This window comes from Triturus cristatus, chromosome 3_2 (genome assembly GCF_964204655.1).
Source record: "Triturus cristatus chromosome 3_2, aTriCri1.1, whole genome shotgun sequence".
In the NCBI taxonomy this organism is placed as follows: domain Eukaryota; kingdom Metazoa; phylum Chordata; class Amphibia; order Caudata; family Salamandridae; genus Triturus; species Triturus cristatus.
In genome coordinates this window covers 809,996,409-810,012,654 of record NC_140584.1, presented here as the reverse complement: position 1 = coordinate 810,012,654, position 16,246 = coordinate 809,996,409, and the positions used below count along the sequence as shown (strand labels likewise).

Genomic DNA, 16,246 nt, shown 5'->3' with positions numbered 1-16,246 from the left:
TTCAGTATATTGTTAAAGAAACAAGCTTTGACAATGGACCCTACAGGGACCTAGCACATGAACCGCTATCCTTAATTGATATATGTTAGAAAAACACTCCCACACCGGAAGGGTGGTGGTGTTCTCCCAGACATATACTGTGGTAGCTTGGCTCGAGTGGTCAGGGATCAGGCACCGTGCTAAGCATACGTCATACCCACACAATAACCATGCGTGCATCCGTTCCAAAAACGACACTACACCTTAAAAATTATACTGAAAATATATCTCTTTATCTTCTTTTCTCTTAGTTGCTGATTAAATAAATAATAATACAATCACAGTACACAAGGCTTTTCCTGTGGAAGGGTAAGTCAAATAAATAATACTTCAACGATTCAATAAATAAGGTCGATCATAAATAATCAAGGCATAAATATAAGTGCATTACATAAAAGGCAATTAAATACTACGAGGCAATAAATACTGCAAGACAATAAATACTGTGCGACAATAAATACTGTGAAACAATAAATACTGTGAGGCAATAAATACTGTGAGGCAATAAATAGGATGAATACAATAAATACAGTGCTCTCAATAAATAATAAAAGCCAACAGTGACACTTGAAAATCAGTTCACATTCCTGAGGTACTATGGGATGATTTGGCCCAATCCCAGCTTGTAGAGTTTTGGATGACCTGAGGGGTGTACTACCTGGCTTGGACAAGGCTGAGGCCTAAACTGAGGTAGATCAAGGGGGAATCTAGAGATCTGGCTCTCCCACACTACACAACCCCTCTGTATTAGTCTCAGCTCACCCCTGGCACTATCCAGCTGGTTCCAGCACCTCTCTAGCCTCTAGGATGGTCTCTTAGGGTTTCACAGGGCCTTAGGCGCCCTCTATTCCACTTACTGCCCTTTTTATGAAGTTCCGACGCCGCTGGAGTCGTGTCGACGCCGTGAGGCGGTTCCGGTTCGATGTCGGCGGCCTCGGCTCAATGACAGTTCTTGTCGACGCCGGGAGGCGGTTCCGGTTCGATGTCGGCGGCCTCGGTTCGATGTCGACTTTGTGCGGCTCCGGTTCGATGACGTCGGGCGGCCTTGGCTCGATGTCGACTTCCGGCGGCTCCGGAGTGCGATCTCCACTCCCGACCTCCGGTGCTCCTTTCCTAAGGTTCCGGCGACTCCGGAGTGCGACCTCCACTCCCGACCTCCGGCACGCTTCACCTCGGTCTCCGGCGACTCCGGAGGGCGGACTTCACTCCCCCGTCGACGCCGCACACTCGACCTCAGGTGACTTCCTCTTCGACCTCTGGTGTCTCCACGACCTCCGTCGGCGCCCTCTCTCGACCTCTGGCGGCTCCTGGTACGACGTCTGCTTTCCAGTCAGCGCCGCTTCTCCACCTCGGGCTCCAGGTCTCCAGGCTTCTCGACGTCGGACTTCAGGAAGTTACCAGTAACCAGGTCAGGAACTTGCTGTTCTTTACTTTTAAGGCCTGTTCCGGCTGTCCAGGTCCTTAAGATGGTTTTTCTTGCTTTCTCCCACACAGGGCTCCAGGCTTGTCTCAGTCAGCAGGGACTAGTATCAAGGGTGGGTTTCTGGACCCCACTCCAGGCACAAGTTTCCACCCCTGTTGCCTCACTCCTTCCTCCTTCAGTTCTGTGCTCCTCTCTCTTCACCAGTCAGGTGCCAACTGCCAACTCCAACTGCCAACCTGGAGATGCCTTCCCAACATTCTAAACCTGCCTCACACTGTCACAGGGTTCTGGAATGTTCTGGAAGGTGCTGGTAGGTTCCAGTGATGTCACAGGTGACAATGGGTGGCCACCATTTTGTGTTTCAGGCCCCCAGACAGAAGTTCCAGGGGTAGATAAAATGGCTCCCTGAATCTGCATCAATACTAAAAAGTCTGGTGGTTCCCAAAAAGGAAAAAATACTAACAGGGTTTGAGGCAAAAGTGGGACAAAATAAATAATGATGAGGAGGGACCACCCAAAGGGCTGACAGGTCTAACAATATACATATGGCAGGAGTCCCCAACGAATTATGTGTGCCACTGCTAATGCACCCACTGTCATGGTGCAATCCAATACAGGATTTTAACAATTTCAAATCGTAGCAAAGGTGCACCACTTAACAGGAAAGCAAGACAGAGAACAAATTATCAAGCCCGTGTCCATGAAAGTTTTCTTCATGTTCTTCTTTTATTCAAGGTGTATTAAAAACCAGTCATATTTGAAAAGAACAGCCAACGCGTTTCGTCCAGACAAATGGACTTCTTCAGGGCATAGAAGAGAGTGAGGGCACTCCTGAGGAATATCAACATCAGTGTCCGTGGTAGGTAGAAGCTTCAAACAGAATGGCAAGAGTTCATTTCAACAATAATTATTAAAACAACAATATGTGCTTTACTTCGGATCAAGAGACGCCAAGGATACGGTAACACCAGCAAATGTAAATCTAGCAGTCTCACCACAATAGGTGGGCCGAAAATACAAAGGACAATCACCAGATCCAACCTTAAAGGGGCTGAAAACCAACCTAAGGACGCCTCCAGCCAAATAATAACGGTAGAGCCCTAGGCCCCCTCCCCAAAAACATTCATTTGTCCCCATGCAATGTGTTGCTACAGAGGCTTCGGGGAAGGCAAGAGGGACGTACGCCCCCTACCTATAAAAAGTGAATTGGCCCTGAGGGATGGGGACCCTGGGACTTGGAAAAGGCTCGTGATGGGGGGCGCTGACCCCTCTGTCCAAAATAAGTTAATCATCCTCAGGCAATGGGGTCCCTGAGACCTGGAAGAGGCTCGGGAAGGTGGGCCCACAGCTCCCTCCCCTGAAATGATAATTGCACCTACGCAGGTGGATTAAATTTCAAAAGGGTGTGCCCCGCCTTTAAAAAAAAAAACATTTATTAACAGCAACCCGGATAATCCTCGGTACCTCTTTAAACAAGCATTGGCATAGCCAATAGGTCTCACCTTTGGGACCTTATAAGTGTTTAGCTAGAGCTATTGGCTTAGCCAATATGTTAAAGCTATGTTGTAGAGCAGTGTGGCTGCTGGCAATTTTTTCAACATCTTGAAATGAGAGACAAATGAAGAAGTTGTGTGTGTTTTTGTTGATGAAAGTGAGATAATGTAAGCAAGTGCGAGAATTCGTGAAAGTAAAAGAGGTGGACTAGATAGGGTTTGTTGTATAGAAAGTCAATGTAGGAGATATTAAAATAGAGATATTGAAATAGAGGATGGGTGTGTGGGTAAATATGAGATATAGAAAGAGAGAAGGTAGTAGAGCAGAGACTGAGAGAAAAAAGAGTAGCATATCGGAAAAATAAAAGTTGAAAATATCGCAATTAGAGGCCTATATAAAAAAAAACTAGATGTAACTTTTAATTGTTGTGCCTCATTACATCAGGACTGTCTCCATCCTGTAGCTCCGAAGAAACATATAAAATAAGTGTAAAGAACCGACATTGTAGTCAGACAAACAGAGACAAAATAAAGCTTACTGATGTGCAAAGGTTAACTAAAACCTGCGTCTCCACCTCTCTACACCAAATGTAATCCAATAACTTTTTGTTTTAATATACGTAATAATTTTTCTCCCTAAAACAAAAATCCTTTAGACTTTGCAAACTGAAGCCAAAGGAATCAGCACACTTTTCAGGAGCACCAGTTACATTACACACAAAAACATTTATTTTTACGCACGGGGAGATTAAGTAATTTGCCCAAAAGCACAACATATGGAGCCTCCTGTCACGATTTAAAGATGGGTTCCCAGGTTAAAAGTCAGCTGCTCTGTTCGTAATATCCCCATACAATTATGTCCAAAAGGGAAGAATTTCCACGTTACTGCATTAGATATACTGTAAGGGCTGCAACAGTGTCAATAGCGCAGCAAGTTAGGTTTCTAGGTAGTCAAGTGGCCCTTTTTCATTTTTTTGGTAACATTTGTTTAAAAACGTAAATTTCCAGATAAAACTTGTTTACCTGCACGCGTGAACTGAATGCTCCTCAACTGTGTGAATTAAAACAGTTAAAATAGGTAAACAGGTTAGGCTTAAGCATGTCCGGCCTCAGCAACTACAAGTACCTTCAAGTGCTGTCAAAACTATGCCAAAGTGAATGTACATAGCTGTCTTGTCTCGCGCCCGCAGTGTATTACTTATGTAATGCCCCAAAAAAAAAACGCAGTCTTGCGTGTGTTCAAATAGTTGTCAGCAATAGAGATAGAGGTAGAACTATTGTTTGGTCTATACCCGAGTTAAAAAGCAGTCACCATTACAGTCTGGCAATGTTGAGTAGTTGCACGGGTTAGGGCAAACCACATTAATAGATAATACAAACATTCATTAGAAGAAAATTGGTGATCAGTCACAGCTTACTGAGCTCTGAAACGTTGCATAACAATTGTAAACAAATTTAAAGTTGCTTAAACCCAATTAAATGGTGTTCGAAAACTGGAGCGACTGAAAATATGTGCGCTGGTGTTAAGGCAGATACATGCCGATCCTAAACAAAGCACAACATGCCAAATGCGGATACGAAACAAAATAAAAGCATGAAACCGATTGAAAAAAAAAAGGAAAATCTCAGAAGCATAGTGCATAACAATTTTAAACCTATTTAAACAATGCTTAAACCAAATTAAATGCCGAACGAACGTCAAAGCATGAAAAAGCTGGTGTTATGTGAAACAACTAACGCAAATAAGCGTGCGCTCGCGCTGCAAATTAAAACAAGCCCAGGACGGAGGCAGAGGGGAAAGCACGGGAAATAACGTAATGACCGGTGACGGAGGAGACAGATGGCAGCTGCACGCGTGCACGTGCACGCCTGCTTGAGGCCAGCAAAAGCCTCTGGTAGCACTTTCTTTTACCCCTTTACTAAAAGTCGAGCAAGCAAACATGCGCTGCTCTCGGCTCGACCTAAAAAAAATCACATTTGGCCCTGTGGCACCCCCCCAACAGGCCTAGGGCTCAGGTAGGGGGGCAGGTGTCATCCCTTTATGTTTTTTAGGTCTCGGCTGGCGTGGGCTGCGGAAAGAGCACTTTGTGACGTAGACTTTTCCATTTTTCGGCCGGCCCACTTGGACGGGCTCGTCCGCTTTCCGGCTGAAGTAAAAGGTTTCTTATCTTTATGGGGCCATGTGTTTCAAACACATGGCCCCATAAAGACAAGCCCCGCCGCGTGTTTTTTTTGCATCTCTCTTTCACTTTTGAAAGCCCAATGCAAAAATAAACCGTGGCTGCCTGGCGAGTGCTTGTCTATTTAGAAAACAACGAGAGGCAATCTTTAAAACATCAAGGGGAAAGAGGCGTCGTCGGAGGCAGCCCTGGTGCTTTTCTCTCCTCCGACGACTGTGCAGTGAGGCAGCAAGAGGCTCCGAACGGCGCACGTACAGTTCTTTGGGAAGCGCCGTACACCAGTGTGTCTTCCCACCATGCTCTGTAGTCAAGCTCGCCTAAGCGTGCTCTGGGGTCGGGTTTGTCTAAATGCCTTCTAATGCCAAGTTCCTCCATGCAGTGCCATTGCGTTCCCTACGTGGGCTTTTTAGGTGGGTGCCTTAGAAGCATGCGTGCTCTATGGCGAAATTCAAATATGCATGCTCTCTGGTCGGGGTCCTTATAAACGTGTTGTGTATTCGGGTTCCATAGCACGCATACTCTCTAGTTTCAAGCTTCCATTTGTGCAGCAGGTGCAGTCACACCGAAGCCCAATGAACCCTGATGATTGCTGTATTTCACAGCCAAGATTGCTGCCAGTTGGGCCATTTCCTGTGCTGCGTACGGGTCGATGACACGCTGCCTACCCGGTCCTTATAAACCTGCTGCGTATTCGTGTTCCATGTACGCATGCCCTCCAGTTCGGTTTCTCATAAGCGTGTTCTACGGCCAAGTAACACGTAAACGTGAGCTGGATTCGTGTAAACAAGTTTCTCACTGTAAACCAATAGCCATGTTCAAGGGGGGATTTGCATTCGCGCTGTGCATCAGTGGGTTTGATGGCTCTGTATGGATGTGTTCTTACAAGGGGTTGTGTACCCATGACCTCACACTGAGTCCATTTCAAAGTTGGTTCCCTTATGACTGACCAACCGTATTTAAAGAGCGCTCACTCCCGAGAGGGAGCACCGGGGGAAGGTGTGTGTGTGTGTGTGTGTGTGTGTGTGTGTGTCTGTCTGTCTGTCCTCTCTCAGGTCAGTGGTGGGTCTGCATGCGCCTTTCTCGGCAGTTCCTCGGTATACCCACGACCCCCCTGATGATCTGTTCCGCTCTCACACCTCTTTAATGCACTCTGCGCCGTGGAGGGAGCATGCAACAGAGAGGTGTTATCTTTTGACATAGTTAGGGTGTACGCAAGGATATATCATTTATTTTCTGTTACATATCAGAAGTCACAAAATCGGACGGCCAAACAGTGCCGAAGGGCGTTTTGGTGACGCAAGACAACGGCTTCCGCCTACCCCTGGGTAGTAAACTACAATGGAGGTGCAGAGGGTCCCTCTCCCTCCTGGGCCCTGGTGCCACTGCACCTGCTGCACTAATGATAGCTGCTACGCCCTAGAGCCAAGACCGAGCTTTAATCACGACACAACATTGTGAGCTCTGTGTGAAACCATGGCTTTATACCAAGGCTTCCCCTGGAAGTTGTTTTAAACCTCCAAAACGTGCACTCTTCCGTCGGCCCTTTAACGGCGTCCCCCTGTCAGGTCCCCGCCATGGCGGGGCCTCTCGGAGCTAGGCCAGAACTTCATTAACTAAAATCCCGGCTCAAATCTCTCCCTCAGGGGGATGTTCAGAGGAGGGGCAGGAGTGTATAGGACAGGGTCGACTTTAGCGCTGGTGATGACCAGTGTGACAGTTTTAATTGCCGCCCCCTCCATGACCTTCGTTACATCCCTCACTACCAACCCCCCTCATATCTTACTAGCCCCCTTTCATATTGATTTTAATTTCTTTTATAGGGCTGTTCATACCGAATTAGTGAGTCAGAGAGCTTCACACAGATAATTATAGAGAGCAATGAATCAGTAAAGTGTGTGAACTAATGTATAAGACAAGTTATATAAGACGTATTCCTGTTACAAAGTGCAGGGAATACATATACGTCCGCCGTACTTGTTGGCATATAGTGCTTAGTTTGGGGAAACACAAAAACAGCCCCTTAAATGGAACGCAGTAGGGAGATAGAGAACATTAACAATGCCTTTCTAGGCTCAACGGTTTGCAGCAGCTCTGATGCTGCTTCTCGGCTCGCTGTCCTATGTTGGAAGGATTGTCACTTATGATCTACAAATAACCAAAGGATCGCTGTGGCAAAAACAGACTGGGCTAGATAAAACTGAGATCTGCTAACTACGCTGTGCTTTGGAGCAGGAACACAAACCCTCTATGCTACTTTATAATGCGTCAAACTGTGGCTAGGAAAGGCTTGAATCCCTCCAGCAAGCCAGTAATAATCACCCTTTTGTTACGGCCTGACAACCAACTCTGCAGCAGGTACCTTAACCCCTGTAAGATATTTTCAAATCCAGTACTGGGTGGAAAATACAGCAGTAATCAGAGTTCATGTGGCCCCTCGTGGTTCTTGGCCCCGGTGCCACTGCACCTGCTGCATCAATGTTAGCTGAGCCCCCGGTAGAGGGATCTATTAATTTTTCTTTGTAATCAAACCTATCTAATGTTTTTAAAAGAGAGTGAAAGAGTATAGCTTACATTGTAAGCTTGCATGCACAGGGACGGAAAGAACACCCTTGTTTATGTTAATGAGATTTATAGAGCACTCAAATACCCGTGGGTGTCTCGGCGCTAAGGACGGCAGCGTGAAACATGTACCAGGAGACTTATTGTGTGAACAGCCATGTTTTCGTCATTCTTCTGAACATTAGTAATGATTGGGAAGATCTGATCTGTAGTGGAAGTGAGTTCCAAAGTTTAGCAGCCGCGACAATGAAACGTTTGTCGCCCCAGGGGACAGTTTTAGTGCGAGGCACTATGAACAGGGATGCCGATGTATGAGCGAAGAGCCCGAGATGGAGTATAGGCTGCTAGGTCTCTGATCAGAAATTGAGGCCCTGTGTTGCGCGATGTTTTATATGCAATACATAAGGCCTTAAACATGATACGGCTCTTCACAGGGAGCCAGTGATATTTTTGAACAACATGAGATATTGGCTTATATTTAGGGGTTCCTGAGAGCATCCTGGCGGCTGCATTCTGAATGGTTTGCAACTTGCGAATAACCTTGTTTTGGGCATTCAGAAGAAGCCCATTGCAGTAATCAATTGTTGACATGATTTAAGTACTGACAAGAGTTTTTCCTGATGTCAAGGGAAGAAATGGAAGAATTTTTTTTATCATGCGCAGTTTGTAGAAAGCCACTGAAACTACTGAGTTGGCATGGGGGAAGAAAGTTAGTTTGTCGTCAAATATGACTCCTAAATTCCTAACCTTGGTAACTGGGGGTGGTGGAGAACCCAGTGACAGCGGCCACCAGGTAGAAGACCAGGCTGGGGCTAGCTTGCCAAAGATCATAACTTCTGTTTTTTCAGAGTTTAATTTGAGGCAGTTACTGGTCATCCAGTCACTGATAGCCAGTAGGCCTCCTTGAATTTTTTCGGCTACTTCCTTTCCATCATTATGTATAGTCAACACTAACTGAGTGTCGACAACATATGAGGTGAGGCCCAACCCATGTCTCCTAATAACTCCCGCCAGGTCCGCCACATAGATATTAAAAAGGGTCGGGCTCAGGGATGAGCCCTGCGGGACACCACACGGGAGACTCAGTTGGGTGGACTGAAAGGTGCCAAAATGAACCGTCTGGGTACGGTTAGCAAGGAAAGAAGCCAGCAGGTCTTGGGCTTTATCCCCAATGCCGCGACCCGGTCGATTAGTATGGTATGATCAACCGTGTCAAAGGCTGCTGAGAGATCTAACAGCACAAGAACTGCTGTGCCTCCCTGGTCCAAAATAACTCTGATGTCCTCGGTTTCCTTCATAAGTGCGGTCTCTGTTCCGTGGCCTCTACGGAAACCAAATTGAGCGGCATCTAGGAGCTGATGTTCTTCAATATATTTGGAAAGTTGGATATTTATTATCTTTTCAATGATTTTTGCCGGAAAAGGCAGGCTGGCTATTGGTCTGTAGTTCTTGGTTTCACTAAAATCGAGGTTTGCTTTTTTTAAGAGAGGTTTTATTATAGTTTTCTTCCATATCGTGGGGTATATACCTGAGGCGAACATAGTGTTGCAGATAGTGGACAGGACTGGGGCCACTTGGTCTAATACTGGCATACTGGCATAAGTACGGCCGGGGGACAAGGTGAAAACACCCATATTTTCCTTTGGAATGTGAACCCTCGGGTGGTTATTCGCCACTGTACATATTTACGTGTAAATTGTGGTTTGTAGCGTGACAAATGGACCTCGAGTTACAACCTGACTGGTTTTTACTGCTGTGACCAATATTTTAACGTCTTGGTTGGTACAAAACAACAAGCACTGAAAATGCAATATGTCGCGCCTTTGATTAAGTTAAAGCTATTTGCTTTGCTAATGGTATTGTATAGCAAAGCAAATGGCTTTAACTTAATGAAAGGCGAGACCTATTGCATTTTTAATGCTTGTTATATTCTTTTTCCAAGACAGGTGATGACTGCCTCCCATCTTTGTTGACGTGGCGTCAGCCAATCAGATCATATTTTTTTATCTGTCCGATCCGTGGACCTTCCTCATCTCTATATATACATTCATTTTAAACCTTAGTTTCTCAAAAACTACTGAACTGATTCACACCAAATCACAATACGCATACTTTCTTGACTAAGATCTAGCTTTTTGCAAAATTTGTTGTAATTCTTTTCAGATGGTTTTGCTGTATTGCTGTTCAATTTTCCTATAAAAACGCGCATGGGGAAAAGCTTTTTGGGGCCCCCCTTGTTTTTAGCCTCCACTTGACAGATCACCCCGACACTTCCTAGGAAGAATCTTACGTGGATGAGCTTTTTTTTATTTTTTATGTTATTTAAAGTTTACTGACAATTTGTCAAATGGCGCCAAAGTTATAAGCAAACCAAAAAAAGACAATGTCCTATGGAGACGTGGTCCTTAGTATAGCTACCCAGTGACGCCTAATGCAGTCATGCCTTATTTCAGAGTGTAGAAATGTTGGAATATATTCTCAGCAGCATGCAAAACTAGATAAAAGAATTGTAGAGTTGAGGTTTAGCAGATGTGGTCCAGATAATATTTACTATAGTTATCATTTGATGTCCTTGAATAAATGAAGAGTAACATTTGTATTAAGCATGAGAAGTAGGGAACTCTGGGATATTGTCCCTTTAAAGAAATAGAATGGACAAGAAAGAAGGTAAGCGTGTAGAGAATAAAAAAAGTTCCCACTCACAGAGAGAGAATGTGGTGGAAATGAGAGTAATGAGGAAATTGACTCCAGCAAATTTATTGTTATCAATTGGCAGGTAGCTAAAATCATTTACATCTATGTATGTTTACCAATTTGTGTATTTGGATTCTAGGTACCAAGTTATATGATGGATGTGAATGTTTTGATGTCAGTCCAGTTGCTGATTGAACAAATTTCTATGGAAAAAAATACACAACTCTTACAGCAGATGTACCAATACTTGCTCTTTGACTTCCGCATCTGGAACCATGGTGACTTCCCATTTCGAATTGGTAAGGCCAGGATAATGCTTTCATTTCTCTCTCAAGAAAAACACAATGCAGCTCTATGCTATGGCTATGAATCTGCTAGTAGTACTTATCACAACCTTATATTCTGATGGTGTGGTGTCCACATTCTGCACCTGTACATTCTACCATGCTATTTGGTCTCCTATGCCTGTCTTCTTGAGAAACTTGATTGAGAACTTTCTAAAGGGTTTTGTTACTTTTTGGTGGTTTTGCTTAATTAATTATTGTGTAGAGTTGACTAAAACAGCATAATGGGCTTCTTTAATGTGAACTCATGCCCAGAGGGCTAAATAATAAATACAGCTATAGCAGATGGTAATAATTTAATGCAGATCTCTTTGTCTTCAGCTAATTTCAATGCTTGGTCATGATCTGATATCGTCAAAAACATGATTATAATTGTATCCTTTCTTGTAAATGTTTCCCTTTATTGTTTTGTTACACCATGTGGAATATTGCTCAGGGTGAGACCTCTGTCGTGAGACCTTGTGGCTATGAGATGCTCTAAAATGATTTTTAAGGAGTGTTGCCCATTTTCCTTCATATATCTTGATTGATTGATTCCCCTTTCAACATTAGAACTTTGAGAGGATATTCTCAGGATCAGCATGGCCCAAATGTAATATAAAAATACAGAGAGGTGTACAAGCACCTTTGTGTGGGAGGGCAGCCTGTGTGTCTCGGTTTTTAGGTCTCGGGTGGCATGGGCTGCGCACATGCGCAGTCTCGCTGGCGAGATGTAATGTTTTTGGGGTATTTTCTGTAAAGGGCTTTAAGCCCTGCCCCTCTTTCCCATGGGCTGGCGTCACCGTTTATGCTAAACGGTGGCCAGCCATTGGAAAAGAGGTGTTTGTGACGTTTACTTTTGGCTTTCTGTGCCGTCCCACTTGGACGGGCTATTCTGCCTTCCTTCTGCCATGAAAGCTTTCTTATCTTTATGGGGCAATGTGTTTAAACACATGGCCCCATAAAGACAAGAGATCGAGGCTTGTTTAGTAGTTTTCCTGAAGTGTTATGTTTCTTGTTTTATACTTCTGCCTCACGTGCAGCTTCCGCCTTCATCCGGCAGCCTCCTTGGACGACGTGGCTGGAGGCATTAGCCCCGTCCCAGCCAGTAACAATGACTGTCAGATATATCGAGTTCATCTCGGCTCCTCTTGAATGTAAATGCCATTTCATTGATCACCATGTAACAAGCCACTCTTAGTATTTTAAAGCTAAAAAGGGCTCTGCCTAAATCTGTGGAATACAGCTTTTCCGGACCATTCTCGAGGCGCAGACATTAATTTGTAAAGTGCACTAAAAAGTCTACACCACGATTAATTTCTGATGTGTATTGAATCTGTCATGTTTTGTGGCGCTCACTTCGCTGCACTCAGTGCTGCAGAGGCTGTGAAAGTTATGTAGGTTTGTCCGAGAGCTAAGGATGAAAGCTGAGTGCACCCCCAGCAGCGCGATGCGTTGCCTGAGCAATGTCTAAGATTACCTTGGCATATTCCAAAATGCTGACGTTATTTATTTATTTATTTTAAACCTTTGTTTGACGGAAGTGGTGGGGGTACGCGCACATGACAAGGCCACATGAATTTGAATGAGTGCCCCCACCTACCCTTTGTTCTCAAATTTTAGCGGGTAAACGGAGCACACCATATTTACAGTGTTTATTTAATATGCATCACTTTAGGGGTTTGAGACAAGCATGTCAGAAACGGAGAGGGGTCTGTCCATCTGTCAATGGTTTTTCTTCAAAAAATATACATCGAATCTATTGCTGGAACGACCCCCTCCTCTTCCAACCCCCTCATTGTATGTGATATATGACCTGAATGAAAAGTTTATTTAAATGAAAAAATTTTCCTTGTATTATTTGTGATGAAAGGGAGGCAGTGGATGTGTCCACGATCTGTTTTTGGGATGCACCATCCTAGTTCACATTTTTTAGCAGCTATAATGTTAACACAGTAATCTTAATTCTAAGATTTTAACATTTTTGTTGGTTGTTTTATGTGCACTGAACATTTTCAAGATGTTTTCACAGTCTTTATGTGGAAGGTTTGAACAGCAAACCTCTACAGAAACCCCTGATCCTCTCTGCCCTGTTCTGTCCACCAGAGTCCCTCTTTTGCACCGTTTCCTCTTCAAAACCTCTCTCCTTTCACTGCCTTTCTGTCTGCCTGCATCTCTTCACCTCTGTTCCTGTCTGCCCTTTACCTGTTTACACTCTGCCCGTCTATAAACCCCTCGCTATCAGCATGTGCGTGTGCCTTTACTCGCTGTGCGCACTTCTCTCCGCCCCCTTCTATTGCATCCATGCCTGTTAGTGTCCACTCTCTGCCTCCCACGAGCATACCCTTCTCTTGCCCCTCTTCCATGCTGGCTCACTCCCTATCTTAATCGGACACCCACCTCAGACCCGCTTGAGGGCGTCTCTCACGCCTCTCCTATAATCTGTTTGTGCTCTTTCTGTGACTGCTGTGGCCCACCTCCCTGTCTGTCCTTCCCTCCCCTGCCTGCCATCTTTGTCTCACTCTAGGTATGCATGACTCCCTGCCTATCTGCCTGTGCATCTTCCTTCATGTCACCACTTTCTGTAGATTTAGCTAGCTCCTCCTTCCCTTTGCACCTTTCACCGTTGCTGCCTGTTTTTCTCTTCTTAATGACTCAATGTCATCTGTCTCTCTTGTTATTTGCCTTGGTCTCGCGGGAAATTGCCAACCTCGGTTCCCCTGTCTCTCCCTCACTGTGCCTGTCTTCTACATCATAGCTTCCTCTACGTGTCCCCTACCCCTCCACGTTCCTCTATTCTCTGCTGACCTTTTCTTCTTTCCTCGCTCTACCTGCAACAACCAGTCGTCAAACCCAGGGTAACTCTTTCTTCCTGTCTTTCTATACTTTCCCTTTTCTTTCTCCTGCCCAACCGCCATTCCTCTCCTTTTATTCCTCTGTCACTTCTCTCAACCTACCTCTCTCACACTGCCTTTTTGCTCTACCTTTTTTCCTGCTTATCTCATGTCGCTCATCTGTTCTTGTTTCTGTTCCCTCTCTGCCTGTTTCTGTCTCCACTCAGCAGTCTCTCTCCCCCATGTCTCTTAGCTTCTCTGTCGCTCGCTCTGCTTTGCTTCTCTCCCTCCCTTCTTCCCACCAGACTCTGCCCCCTCCACTTTTGCCCCCCCCTCCCTCCCCCCATCCCCCACCTCAGGCAAGCAGTCTGCCCTGCCTGCTCATAATATATCAGTAGAGACAAGCCTGCCTCCTCTGGTGTGCAACTGCCTGCACAGAATCAGTCTTATTAAAAGACGCATGTGCTTAGTCTGCTGAAACCGTAGACTGCTGTACAAGGCACAATAGTGAGTCTTCCTAGAAATATGACAGATCCTCTCATTTTCCCTATGATTTATTCTTTAAAATGGACTCATTATTTTCCAGAGAATATTTACATAACACATTATTAGCCTATATTAAAAAAAATACCTGTCCACCTCTCAAGAGGTTTCAAATTCCAGGCTTTGGTTCTGTAATGGGTTTCATCCTTTGACATTTTTGGCTTCATTAGCTCAAATGCCCAAACCGTAAATAATAAACTTACCTAATGCAGGTGTAGTTTAAGAAAACGGCCGACAATAGGAGCAACATAATAACATTGTACTTTTTACATCATGATTATTTGGATACGAGAGGGAAACCTGCTGTTATTGCTCAGTTTCATGAAAATGGAAGCAACTTGAAGTTGCATGCTTCCAACTTTTGATGCTTTCTAAATCTTAGTTTTGGTGAAATAAAAACAATATCCAGGGATGCCTCCTCGTGCTCTCTAAAAGCGGCATGTAATGTGAGGTTACTTAACAATATACCCTACAAGTAGGCAGTGCACCACCATGTCATAACCCTCAGCTCAGTGCATCACCACCTCAAAATCAGTCAAGCACCATCTCAACTTCAGCACAGCACCACCTCCTCCTCTTCATCAGTGCACCACCACCAGTTCAGCGCCAACTCAGCATCAACGCAGCCTACCTAAGCAGCAATTCAGCACCAACGCAGCACCACTTCAGCATCAGTGCAGCACCACTTCAGCATCAGTGCAGCACCACTTCAGCATCAGCGCAGCACCACTTCAGCATCAGCGCAGGAGCACCTCAGCATTAACGCAGCATCACCTCAGTACAGCACCAACTCAGCACCACCCAAGCACCAGTGCAGCAACACCACCTCAGCACCACAGCATAACTTAACATCACTCACCACCACCTCAGTATCACTCAGCATCACCTCAGTCTGCCCTCGGAATCTGGCATCAGTTGATTCTTCCCTAGTGCTCCTCTGCTGCTTGTGTTGTAATTCAGGTACTATTTCCCAACCTCCACCCTCCTGTTGTTTATGTCCTCTTCCCCATAACAAAATCAAGCATTAAAAATGCAATAGGTCTTGCCTTTCATTAAGTTAAAGCCATTTGCTTTGCTATACAATACCAGTAGCAAAGCAAATGGCTTTAACTTAATCAAAGTCGAGACCTATTGCATTTTCAATGCTTGTTTAATTAGGGGAGGGGTAGGGTAACTGCAAGAAGTCTATTATGAGAATTCCCTTTGCCAGAAAATGTACATTTAGAAACATAACATCAGCTTATGAGCTATTCTTAATGGCGTTGTTAGTAATTTGAGCTTAAGCACTGGTATGCACTGTTAACAGTAAGGAGGAAGGGAATATCCACTAGATTCTCCTTTGGCATTTTTCAACATTTTGACAAGGTGTAAACTGTAGCAAAATTCAGAAGCGGATTAAGTGTCAGTCCAGCTACACTCAAGCATGCAGCAATGTAAACTCCTCGGTCCTTAGTGAATGATGAGCTGCTTAATAGAGTTGGTTTAGATAAGTTGTAGACCTAGAGGATTTACTAGGAAAAGCATTATGAAGTTGTAAACAGGTTACTGGCAATGATCGTGTATTTGTAGATGTCAGCAGGAGGTTTACGCATTCCAAAATATGGACACTGGATGCAGGTTAATGGCCTTGCCACTGCTTTAACCATATGAGATGCAGGCAAAGAAAAAATAGTAATACCAGCACTCATGGACTGCTCAATAAATTAAAAAGCCTAAGAAGACATTTTAAAATAGTAGTTTGCTCTTTTAAAGCCAATTTGATCCAAGTACGGTATTACCTTGTCCATTACTGTCCAATCACACTTTTTTGACATTTGTTCCAAAACAATACCACTTGATGACAGTCTGACTTCATCAATCTCTAAATTTGAAGAATTACTCACCTACTTTTCAGATACGATCAGGTTCATTAGAGACCGCATCAAACAGTGCTTCCACAAAAGGGCCGTGAGCTTATCAAACACAGTCAAGTGGTGAAAATGGGGAGCTTTATCTTAGGAATAACTGCACAGTCTTGGTGTGTCACTGCACTTGACCTTTAAGTCTTGTGAATGCAGACTAGTGCAAGACTGCAAAGTGAAAACATTAATCAGGGAAGATAAGAGTATTAGAACAAATACCAAAGAGCCTGAGTGGTAGGCATGGGGGGAACTTACCT

At 44.5% G+C, this 16,246-nt stretch overlaps 1 protein-coding gene across 2 annotated transcripts in view; it reads left to right on the top strand.

The window, feature by feature from the left end:
• NBEAL1 (neurobeachin like 1) overlaps positions 1 to 16,246 on the top strand; it is a 978,461-nt gene that overhangs the window by 469,275 nt on the left and 492,940 nt on the right. For both annotated transcript variants that reach the window (XM_085648956.1, XM_085648955.1), the window contains one exon: positions 10,528 to 10,687. In XM_085648956.1, the coding sequence (XP_085505082.1) occupies positions 10,528 to 10,687 (160 nt within the window). The remainder of the gene's footprint in view (positions 1 to 10,527; positions 10,688 to 16,246) is intronic.